Source organism: Cydia pomonella, chromosome 24 (assembly GCF_033807575.1).
Source record: "Cydia pomonella isolate Wapato2018A chromosome 24, ilCydPomo1, whole genome shotgun sequence".
Classification (NCBI taxonomy): domain Eukaryota; kingdom Metazoa; phylum Arthropoda; class Insecta; order Lepidoptera; family Tortricidae; genus Cydia; species Cydia pomonella.
This window is the reverse complement of record NC_084726.1, coordinates 4,246,991-4,259,711: the sequence shown is the minus strand read 5'-3', so window position 1 is coordinate 4,259,711 and position 12,721 is coordinate 4,246,991. Positions and strand designations below refer to the sequence as shown.

At 35.4% G+C, this 12,721-nt stretch overlaps 1 protein-coding gene across 1 annotated transcript; it reads right to left on the bottom strand.

Moving 5' to 3' along the window:
• Positions 1-1,237: 1,237 nt before the first annotated feature.
• Positions 1,238-12,718, bottom strand: LOC133531139 (BUD13 homolog). The gene is made up of 7 exons (XM_061869260.1): positions 12,511-12,718; positions 10,851-11,034; positions 9,607-10,493; positions 8,903-9,123; positions 6,895-6,988; positions 5,397-5,581; positions 1,238-5,288 (listed from the first exon to the last, which is right to left on the bottom strand). Exons 1-7 carry the CDS (start codon positions 12,609-12,611, stop codon positions 5,116-5,118), a joined length of 1,845 nt encoding a protein of 614 aa, XP_061725244.1. The 5' UTR covers positions 12,612-12,718; the 3' UTR covers positions 1,238-5,115.
• Between the last annotated feature and the right edge of the window lie 3 nt (positions 12,719-12,721).

Genomic DNA, 12,721 nt, shown 5'->3' with positions numbered 1-12,721 from the left:
CATAAAAATAGTGGACGAAACAGTAATAGTAAACTTTATATATTTCCAACATTGAGCTAGAAATTAGGCTTTTATATCATATAGTATTATTCCAGGCTTACCAACGTAACGGCTAAACATTTTATCTAGTCCGTGTCAACGCAGTTTTGCTTGGATGTTAATAAAATAGTATGACTAATACAGTGTACCAACATTAGGTAATTGTAATATTAGTTATAATGACAGTTAGGCGGCCGGTACACTTGTAAGTTTTACTTACGTAAGTAGGGACCCAGCGATACTATAGAGTGAGAGATGAATATCATTATCTCATTCTAACAAATAGCTTTGTCCTTACTTACGTAAGTAAAACTTACAAGTGTATCTCAAGCCTTACTGAAAGTCCGTCAGAAACAATTTTGGCACAAACGTTGTGACAAGCGAAAGAACATCTGTTTTAACATAAAATGAGTTGATTAAAACCTATGAAGAAGGCAAAACTTTTATACTTGAAAGCATCATACGCGTCCCCAGGAAGAGGATGACGAAGTGGGCCATCAAAACATAATAAAATATATATTTTTTCACTGAATTTGTAACGAAACAACGACGAAGAAAATTAACTGAATATTTTATTTTATATTAACAGATAATTTTGACTATTTTCAGTAAAGCAAAAGTCAAGTGTGTTTAACATTAAAAACGAAAAGATTTCGCACATTGGTAACTGTATTTTATAGTAAACATTTTTAAGGAATAATCTTTATTTTGTTGAGCTCATTATTTGACAGCTCCCCAGTAGTTGCGAACGCTAAGCGGCGCTGCCATCGTGCACGCTCCCAATAGTACTACCGTACAGAAACAACACATACAATGACATGACATGAGTTAGTCTGTTCGGAAAGAGAAGAGTCGTGGAATTTATGGGGCCCAATACATTCCACGACTCTTCTCTTTCCGAACAGACTCTATATCTATGGCTTATAGTTTATACAGCTCCAGCTTATAAAACAAACGAAATAGAGCAAAGACAAGTTTTGTATGAAAACCTTTACCTCATTGTTTTTTTAAAACTTTGGAATCTGAAGCGACAAAAACTACTTACAGGCATACATATACCTCATCCTATTGTAAGTACAAAGTTTCGGAGCAATCTAGCTAGTCATCTTAAAATGAGAGCGTAACTACGTGTGTGGAGGTCCGAGCTTGCTGCGGACTCTTATGGAAAGTAATTAAAGGTTTTATAAAAAAAAAAACATTCACATTTAAACTTCCATTTATTTACACAACATCATAATCCCTGTTTATTTGTGTAGCTAACTTCAATACATAATTCAACTGCATTTCGCAAACTCTTGTATTTCCAACCGTATCTCTTCAACATAAAGTCCACCAACCAAACCACCAAAGTTTCGAAACGCAAAAGCGTCATAAGACCTTGCGAAAGTCAGTCGACGTACAAAGTGATTATTTCAAAAATATCAACAATACCAATCAAAAACTATCCTTATATATATCGTGTATAAGGTTCAATATTTCAAATCATTGGACTTAGGCTTTCATAAGACAATTCTTTTTTTAGTTATTGTAAACTTACTTAGTTCACATAGTTTTCGAGTTGTTTTTCTTTAGTGAGTCAATCAAATTTTTAGTTTCGTTTAATGTCTCCTAGCTCACTCCACATTATTTTTCACCACATTATTAATACAATTAATTCACATTATTGTTTGATATTTCTTTAGCATGATACTTAGATATGATATTTTTTAACGATTCTATACATCTCAGTTGTCGCCAGGGTCACGAAAAATTTGATTGATTCAAAAAATCTAATGGAAAATAGGTCTCGGATGAAACGAATGTTGACTTACTTCTTCCGCGTGGGATTGGGTTATTTGTGTCATTTCCATCCAATCAATTTCAAAAACTCGAGTAGCCTACGCGTAGGTAATTGAAGTACCTACATGCACCAAAGAAGGCCCATCATTATTGTTATCATGTTTAATATGAACTTACAGGTTTTGTCTATGGTATAAGCGAACTTGGACGCAAAATTTGAAACTATTGAGACTTATAAAACTATGAAATTTTGAAAGTAGGCAAGTTTTTAATCGGACCATCTTTAGTGCAGGTAGTCGCACTCGGTTATGGTTGTTCAATATTTACGCTATGGAATGTCTAATTTAACTAGAACCCTAAATGACGCAACAATCACGTTTTTACCACCCAGAATTCTTCATCTGTTCTGTCCGAGATCTATATTTTATATGTGTATAAATTCATAATTACTTTCTGAAGTCGATTAAAAAAAAAAAACGGAAACTTGCTAATTTAATAAAAAATAGTTACTCTATAAAATGATGCTATTAAGGTGTTAAAAAAATCTATAGAAATCGTGGTCATCGTGGAGTTTCTACGTGATGAAATTGACTCAATTCTCTTAGGTTCATAAAATTGTCTTCCAAATATTGACTTTATTTCTGAATAGATAAGTAAATGAAGAAGTTTTGGAAGACTGGGGATAATATCGTACAGTCTTTGGTATTATGGGACACTACGGTCAAATGGGTTATCTCCCAAAATCTATCAAAATCATTATAATAACAAAAACATATTTTGAACAAACAAAAACAAATGTGACGATGCAATTTGATCTAAATGACAAGGGATCATAGAATAAATATGTCATATTTTTTGGGTATTTTGTAACGCATGAAACGTAGTATAAGATTTGTCTCCTTGCTCACGGGACAGAACTATTTTCATAAACAGTGTAAACTCCATATAACGTCGACATTTGTTGGTTATAGTTGCTTTATTTCAATATTAATTTCTCTCTATTTAATGAAAATTCTTTATAGCGTCAAAGAACGTCCGGTCCCTTGAGTGTCGCTTTATGGAATTTACACTTTTAGTGCTGCCCCGTGAGCAAGGAGACAAATATAAATATTTACCCAAAATTCGCGAGTTTTCGGCTAGTAACCAGTATACTAACATCGATATAGGTACGATATTTATCTTCTATTTCACACCGTAAGGTAATTAACTGACAAAAAAAAATTTAAGTTTATCAGTAAATTATCTGACAGTGGTCTACTTTCACGAACATTTTACATATAGTATTATACATAAGTTTTTATAGGGTCGGCAACGCGCATGTAACACCTCTGGAGTTGCAGGCGTCCATAGGCTACGGTAACTGCTTACCATCAGGCGGGCCGTATGCTTGTTTGCCACCGACGTGGTATAAAATATATATATAGGTTATTTTATTTCTAGTTTATCCATGTACAGTTAAGTTTAACAGCAAAAGTGGTTAAGTGGGCGAAGTGTGTAAATCTGAAGGTAAATTAACTGTTCAACTGTATAATTTTGAACCGGATTCCTTTATTTGGTATAATAATGATTGAAAGTCATAATGTAATGATAGTCATAACTCTGAAACCGTTAACTTTCCAGGAATTTCCTTACGTTATCCTATAGATAGGTTAGTTTTGTTTAATGGCAATCCTGAAGAGTTACGCGTTTCTGAGAAAAACCAAATTATGGCTAACGAAAATGCGGACGAACAATACATTATGACTTAAAAGTTTTGGGAAACAATAGAGACCCATTTTTAACATCTCGCTTAATGACTTTTGCTGACTGTAGGTAATTTTTTATTTATCAATTCGCAAATGGCTCAAAATTTTTTTGGTTGTCATGTTTCTGACCACTCTGTCACTCTTGTATCTATGTCTTCTATCAAATAAGTAAGAAAGTCGAGTGCTATCGTATGTCTTTCTAACTGTAGATTATATTTTACATGATAAAAATTAACAACGGAATTTCATCTCATACAAAAAAACTCCACTCGGTCACATTTTTTGAGAACAAAAATCAAGACAACGCGGATGTAACACCTCTGGAGTTGCAGGCGTTCATAGGCTACGGCGACTGATAACCATCAGGCGGGCCGTATGCTTGTTTGTCACCGACGTGGTATAAAAAAAAGACCGATTTTTTTTTTCACCCAAATATACGAGTATTATTGTTGTTTTGTTTACCAAAATTAAGATACTTATTGTTTGTTCTTGGACTTTTTTAAATACTACGTTGGTGGCAAACAAGCATACGGCCTGCCTCATGGTAAGCAATCACAGTAGCCCACGGACGCCTGCAACTCCAGACTACATGCGCGTTGTTGAGCCTTTCCGCACCCTCGTTGAGCTCTGGCAACCTTACTCACCGGCAGGAACAACACTATGAGTAAGGTCTATTGTTATTTGGCTGCGGTTTTCTGTAAGGTGGAGGTACTTCCCCAGTTGGGCTCTGCTCTAGATCTGAAGTGACATCCGCTGTGCTGTGCCCTACCACACAAAGCGAGATGACATTCACAATGCCCATACCTCTCTTACATACATTTAAATAAAAGTATTGATATTATTAAACTTACATATAATTTTGCTACATTTCTGAACATTAAGAGGAAAGTGGAGGACCCGTGTGAATTCGCCTTTTCATACAAAAGTAGTCCTCATTTTCCTCTCTGGATATTAACATTTTTGAAAATATTTTGACACAATTTGTTGTATGTCAACCACAGATATGCCCCCTAAGTTTGATAAAAAAATTATATGAAAACTATTTCGCTCCAATTTTTACAATCATTAAAAAATCTAAAAAAGTCTAAAATATACATCAAATTATGTAAAAACGTTTTCCATAATGTCGATATACGGAGAGGAAAATGGGGACTACGTTTTTACGGAGAAGCGGCCGCCCCCTTCCCTCTTAAGCACTACTTATATTTTTTTAATAGCTGTGTCAATGCCAATTAAAGTGCAAGTAAGATTTAATTTTATGTAGAAAATCTTTCCGATAAGTGTCTTAACCGAGTCAATCTAAAATGAACTTTAACAGTACACATATAAGGTCGCTCTGCGCTCGTCTGTTACTCTGGTGTTCGAAGTAGCTTTTCTCATAGCCGTTACGGCTTCTCCAAATTGCCTTTGTATGTGAAATTGGACTCTATATCTTGACATATAAGATCGATTTGAGAAGGTCAGTGCTCTCATAACGATCGAATTTTAAAGTGTTAAGTGTATAAAACAAGTCAATCCAAAATGCACTCAATAACTCTAACCATAAAGTCGCTTATAGATCTTCCGTACTCCATTTGTATGCCTCTTCTTCTTGAGCTCGCCTTTTACTCTGGTGTTCGAAGAAGCTTTTTTCGTAGCCATTGGAACGATCTACGCCGTCCCAGCGGTAACCGGGACGAATGTTGAAGCGGTTTGGCGGAAAACTGCCTTTGTAGGTGGGCCGTTCTGAAATTAATATTATAGTTCAGTACATAGTTGCATAATGGTTATTATAGTTGTATGAGTTGTAGTATAATGGACGTTCCCGGGATTTTTAAAACTAAACTAACATACCTGGTGGCAGTTCCCCTCGTTCCCTCTTCTTCTCTCTCATATAAGCCAGCATTGGATCTCCCTCTCTCTCGATGTTTTTAAGTCTGCTTTCTAGGTCGACGTCATCTTTATGTCTGGCTAAAGGCTTCGATGCCTCATGCATGAAATCTTGGACGCGGGATTCTTGGTCTTGTATTTGTTTTAAGCTAGAAAAAAAAAATTGTTTCAGATAATTGAATTTCATACTATGTATTTGGGAATCGTGGGTGTGATCGGTGGCTGGTAGCATTTTATGTCACTTTAACGTCAAACGTAATGGCTAATATGGATAAGTCTGTGTTAAAAACAAAACCATACATGTATTTTTTTTTATTTTATACTACGTCGGTGGCAAACAAGCATACGGCCCGCCTGATGGTAAGCAGTCTCCGTAGCCTATGTACGCCTGCAACTCCAGAGGAGTTACATGCGCGTTGCCGACCCTAAACCCGCCCCCCCTCGTTGAGCTCTGGCAACCTTACTCACCGGCAGGAACACAACACTATGAGTAGGGTCTAGTGTTATTTGGCTGCTGTTTTCTGTAAGGTGGAGGTACTTCTCCAGTTGGGCTCTGCTCTAGATTTGGAATGACATCCGCTGTGCTGTGCCCTACCACACAAAGCGAGATGACATTCACAATGCCCATACCTCTCTTTTGGACGAAGTTTAAGGACGTACCCGGGTCCAACATGTACATGTATTGTTAAAAACTCACTGAATTTAATCTGTTACCTATAAATATATATATTTTTTTTGTGTTTGATATTGTCAATCGACTCCTTTTAAAATTGGGGATCCAGTTATATACATTTTTACATCAACAGATTGTAAACTGATATTTCATAGTTTTTATTCAAGCTTCTAACAAATTCGTAATAAAATAATAATTCGATAATAAAAAAAAACTGCATTCATTTTTATATTATTTGTGCATGAAATTTAAATAAAATCATATCCATGTAATACTTTCGTCGAAAAATTACTTCCGGGCGCCGATCATTGATTATTATTATTCTCTTTCCATCCTGTTACTCCGGTCCCGGGCAGCTCGGGTAACCTCCTCCCACCCCCTCCCCAATACTCCCAACTCTTGCTCCACGGAACGGCGCCAAGTATATTTAGGGCGACCATTTTTCCATGACCATGTGACCATGTTTGTTTTGAGAATAATAATTAGACAATTAAAAAAAACTGCATACATTTTTATATTATTTGTGCATGAAATTTAAATAGAATCATACCCATGTAATACTTTCATCCGAGCGCCGATCATTGATTATGATTTATGATATATGAAGACATGAGATCCTCCTTTAATCGCGAGTGTTTTTAATAGTGTTACGTATTATGGAGTTTAAGAAATACATAAAACATGCCGTAACGCGTAATATGGGAGTAAGTGTAGCGCGCAAGTGGAGAACTTTTTATGATTTCTATACATAAAAAACAATAAGTTTGCTGTAAATATAAATAAACTTACCCTTTGCTCCATTTTTTGTATTTCTCGTCTAGTTCCTTTTGCCTCTCTGCTTTTTCTTTCTGCTTCTGCCTCTCTTCTGATGTATCTCTTTTACCTAAAACATGACATTCAAAATTTTAATCACAATATTGCAAATCATCTAAATAATCTCACATGGTCCAATGGTAAAAAATCTCAACTGAAAAAATTAAATTGTAAGCATTATTTTTTCCAAAGTTTCAAAAGTTTCAAAGTTTCAAAGTTTTTATTTGCTAGAATCATGGTCAGGTACAATGTGATGGACTTAAAATAATATGGATCAGCACAATTCACCATTTTTAGTGGCATGCAAATTAAAATATACAATTTGCAATAAATGAATTAATTGAATTAAAATAAAATTAATAGCATTACAACTAAAATAAAATAAAATCACAGTCATAAAGAATATACAAATTTACAATGTCAACTTCTAACCTAGGTATAACAATTATTTAAAAAATCATTTAATTTATAAAAACATTTATCAATTCCCAACTTGGAATTATGGCATACCACCATAAAAACAAGTTGTACCTATCTATATTCTCTTCCGAGCTTCACTGCGTTTTGATTTATTCATTTTGGCGTAAGCGTCTATTCATTTTCATCGAGCGAAAACTCATTTAATTTAAAACACGGGTTCCGTACAAGTTTAACTTTATTTTATTTTTAACAAATTTATAGTTTTCAGATTGTTCCCTGTATGTGAAGTATAAGACGATTTATTATTAAAGCTTTATTTTCGACTTTACAAGTTTTGCAATGTGTTTCTTTTTTACAACTATTTTTTCCATTTCTTTGTTATGTGACCCCTCTGAGGTAAAGCCTCCTCCATTCTTTTGCACCTTCTTCTATCCTTTGCCATATGCATCCAACATTTTTCTGCTGTGTTTGTTCTGTCATCGGTCCATCTTTTCTTTTGTCTTCCCCATTTTCTTTTGCCTGTTGGGTCCAACAGTATAAGACGATATTGATATTACTTGGCAAATTTCATAGATCTAGTTCTAGGTCAACGGAAAGTAGTTCATAAATTTTCATTCCCTCGAGTGTCCAAATATACGTTTTTTGCGTTAACTTAGAAGTTTGATTTGTTCACAGCTTCAAATGAACTGTAGACCTGATTATATAGTTTTTATTTCCACTCGATATCTCCCACGCGTTCCGCGATAAAGGGCCTTGATAGACGGATGGACGGACAACAAAGCAATCCTATAAAAGTTCGGTTTTTTTCAGGTAACGAACCCTAAGAAAGCACTGTTTGTAAAACTGCTTTAAGTTATTTTAATTAATTTATATTCTTTGTGTTTGGAATGTCGTATAGACTAAGTTTATTACATTTCTCCAGTGACTTCATTGTTCACCCTACTAAATGCTTCCTCCTCTCTCCTCCTGAACGCTTCATTTTACTGTCTCAGTGGTCCAGCGTCTTGTAGCCTAGCTAGCTTTCCTTCATTCATTTACTAATTCAATCATTCATATCATCAAAAAGATAGGTGAAAAAGCTTTAAAGGTCTAGCAGAAGACATAAAAATATTTTTTTTTCTAGAAACTACTTTAGCGTTTTTTCCCGAAAATTCATCCTACTAAAGACTTCCTCCTCTCTCCTGAACGCTTCATTCTCCTGCCTCAGTTGTCCCGCATGTTATAGTCTGGCTAGTTTTACTTTCATCATACAATACATTCATTCAATCAGCCGAAAGATGTCCACATCTGAAGAAACAACTGTAAAAATGTAATAGAATAGAAGTTACTTACTCTTCCTAGACACCACCTTCGCATTTCTCCCAGACACTTCATCTTTCATACTACTAAAGGCTTCCTCCTCTCTCCTCCTGAATGCTTCATTCTCCTGCCTCAGTTGTCCAGCATCATGTAGTCCAACTAGCTTTACTTTCATTATACATCCTTTCAATCATTCATATCAACCAAAAGATGTCCACATCTGAAGAAAAGACTGTAAAAATCTAATAGAATAAAAGTTACTTACTCTTCCTAGACACCGCCTTCGCATTTCTCCCAGACACTTCATCATTCATCCTACTAAAGGCTTCCTCCTCTCTCCTCCTGAACGCTTCATTCTCCTGCCTCAGTTGTCCAGCGTCTTGTAGTCCGGCCAGCTTCCCTTCGAGTGTTCGAGCCATTTTCTTGTGGGTTGGTGGTGGACTATCATTTTTTCTTCGGGGTGGTGACTGGTCAGAGTCACTGTTTCTAAAAAAAAATTATACATATATGTCTTATTTTGAACAAATACAATAGTCTTAAAGGAATGCATCCTAAAGGAGTCCAAGTCCACGTTTTTAGCAATCTAATACAAAAAATACTAAATTTTTCTAACAGCTGAGCTGAGACTTGTTTCTGAATGAGATTGTCTGACTATCCATGAAAGAGAGATTAGTTCGGTTTCCTCATAATGTTTTCCTTTACCAAAGAGCAACGGGTAATTGTATAAAATGATGAAACCTCTGACTAGGCTTAAATCATGCCGTGGCAGGCGTTCAAGATCAGAGTAAATGTCAAAATTCTTAAATTTGTTCTAGCTCACTCGCATAATTAAGACAAATTATAATAATACCTAATGTAGAATTTGTCATGTGGTTTTTGCTTAACAGTGTGCCAGAGGACACACATACATTCAGCCAGGTAGCATTGTTTTTAAAAGCCTTCAGAAATTAAAGCATTAACTAACTGTACCTTCTATTCTTAGCACCATTTTTTCTAGGCGGTGATAAGTCAGAATCTGACGATTTTCTCTGTTTATCCTTATTCTTCTGTTTTCTTGGTGGTGACAAATCAGAATCAGAACCCCTTCTTGGCGATTTCCTTTTCCTTTCAATTTTATCGTTCCTTCTTGGTGAGGTTGAACTGCGTGAGTGCTTGGTTTTTCTTTGTGGGGACCTTGAATGTCTTTTTGGAGATTTTGAGCTTTTGCTTGATTTTCTTTGTGGTGACATATCGGAGTCTTGTTCTTTCTCCCAGTCTCCCCAACGGCTAGGTTTTCTTCTTTCTTTAGGTCTATTTTCCCTTTTTCTTGGCGGTGATTGATCGGAATCATACTTTCTTTGATTCTTTCTTGGAGGCGATACATCAGAGTCATAATGTTTACTTCTTTCTTTTCGACCTTTTCTAGGTGAGTCTGATCTTTTTTGTTCTTTTTGAGATTTTCTTGGAGGCGACTGATCTGAATCGTAATTCTTCCTTTCTTGACCTCTTCTTGGGGGTGATTGGTCAGAATCATAATTCTTTTTACTTCTTTGATCTTTCCTTCTTGGTGGTGACTCATCCGAATCATGACCTCTTCTCTTCTCTCTTTTTTGACTATTTTTTCTAGGAGGAGACCGATCCGAATCATAATTTTTATCTTTTTTAGGTGATCTTTGCCTCGGTGGACTAATATCACTATCGCTATTTTGAGCCTTTTTAGAACCTTTATCTTTAGTCTCCGAGTTATTTTTTTCTGATTCTTTTTCGTCTTCAGAATCACTGTACATTTTACCGAAAATTAGTTCATTTTCCTTCTCTTTCTCTTTGATGTCTCTTTTTATTTCTTGTACTTGTAGTCTACTGTTGAAACCATCATCCTGAAATAGTTAAAATTCTGGTTAAAATAACATCAATCTATAAAATCAGATCAAATCAGTTAAAATAGCAATTTTAATGTGTAAGTTCGAGATATTCGTCTTATTTTGTAATAAGTTAAGGTATGTGGTTATATTTGAGTTGTGAGTTCTACAATAGCATCATGATAGCATCAAAAGTAGCCCATTATTGTGAATAGGATTTTCTTTAACGACAGGGTCGATAGGCTACATTTTTAACCTCCTTTAAAGCATTTTATGCAAAAGTTGTTGGGTTAAAGTTTTTCAAATACTCTAGCCACATACAATAAATATCATGTCTCTCAGTCATAAGGATATCTCAAAAAATAATCAACCTACCTGATTAACAACTTTCCACTTGGAGCTAGTCTTAAACTGTTCCATCTTCCGCACCTCCTCGGGCCTCTCATCGATAATGCCGGCAATCTGCGGGGCATCCTCGCCGCCATCCAACATGTCCAACTCATCACCGTCCAGGGGACGGAGCTTGGACAAGTCTATGTCATCATCAATTAATTTGATTCTGTTGATAAAATTTTAAGGAAAAATTTACATTACAGCAAGTTGAACAATCACCTGTTTTTCATTGGAAAGAAACAAGATGCGGCATGCAGGTTCTGCCGGGAGTCAGAGGAGACTGCAATTGCCATTCTCCTACCTACTAAGGGCAATATGTATTGCAACCTTATGAGGTACAGAGAATATTGCAACATTATGAGGTACAGAGCATAATAGCCCAAAGAATATGGAATTTCCCGGATTCAACAGCCATTAGTAATGAATTTTAAAGAGCCACAACATTAGATCAGTGCTGGGTCTACATGGCAATCAAAAGGCCCTCTAACACAATAATAATAAGTCAATTTACGTCTTTTAAGTACAACCTTAAACAGTAATTACTTTTAACTAAGTAAACAACAAGTTTCTAATAACTAAGCGGACACATTTTGTGAATTCTAGTGAGTTAGCACATTCACATTTTGACGACCGGTTTGGCCTAGTGGGTAGTGACCCTGCCTACGAAGCTGATGGTCCCAGGTTCAAATCCTGGTAAGGGCATTTATTCGTGTGATGAGCATGAATATTTGTTCCTGAGTCATGGGTGTTTTCTATGTATTTAAGTATTTATAAATATTTATATATTATATATATCGTTGTCTAAGTACCCTCAACACAAGCCTTATTGAGCTTATTGTGGGACTTAGTCAATTTGTGTAATAATGTCCTATAATATTTATTATTTATTTATTTATTTATTCAGTGCCGAAAATGTGGCCTGGCTTGGATGTCTCGTTTGGCTGGGTGGCAATTAAAGTGTTACCCTGTTTTAAACCCTTTGTCAGTGAACTTTCTCTCTATCTCTGTCTTTTTCTTAGTTCTGTTTTGTTACATTTAAATTTAAATTTTTTATTTTATGTTTACCTGGGTGCCCTGAAAACCAGTGCCATGTCTATGGAGCTGTAAGCTGTAAGCTTAAGGTATGAGGATTTTAACTGTGCTTTTTACGCAGTATAACAATGAAATGCCTTGTACTTTCTCCTGAAAGAACTCAATATAGCATAACACTTATCTAATGGTTTTAAGATTGTAAAAATATTACTGTAATCAATAGAGGGTGCCAACAACTAGCACGCTAGCCTCATATCGGACAGAATAGCGAGTAACAATGACATATCAACATGGCCAAACTTTGCGAAGTTTCTGATAAAATAACGGACCTAAGTGCTATTTAATGCAGTCAACTTTATACGCCAAACTTAATCAACAAGTCATTCAAGTAAAAAAGTTGCTTATTTCTACTTTTTCTCTCAAAAGGGAAGAAGCTTGTTTTTGAGGTTATACCTTTAAAATCTAATTTAATACTAACAAATCTTCACTTTTACACAGATAAACGCTTTTGAGCGTCTTCATAATAGTATAAATTACATTAGAAAGAATAGTTGTATAACAGATACTGGAGAAAATAAGAAATAAGCTTGAAAGAATTATGTTCAATTACCCTTTGCCTTTCACGACCTTTTTCTTCTTTTTCTTTTTGTCACATGACGATCCAGTTAAATACTTCTGTAAATAAGCTTTCTGGTCGATCTTTGCAGTCATTTTTAGCACTTACTCAAGTCAAAAAGTAGTTTGTAAAATATAAAATTAATCGCAGTTTCACAACAAGCGATCAACAACGAACACTTGACGTTTGCGTTTGACGTTTTAAG

Coding starts and splice junctions, on each gene's coding strand:
- LOC133531139 (XM_061869260.1), bottom strand. CDS start 12,611: ATGACTGCAAAGATCGACCAGAAAGCTTATTTACAGAAGTATTTAACT. Junction 9,124..9,606: donor AATGGTGCTAAGAATAGAAG/GTACAGTTAGTT, acceptor ATTTTTTTTTAG/AAACAGTGACTCTGACCAGT. Junction 5,582..6,894: donor TACAAAAAATGGAGCAAAGG/GTAAGTTTATTT, acceptor TTTTTTTTCTAG/CTTAAAACAAATACAAGACC.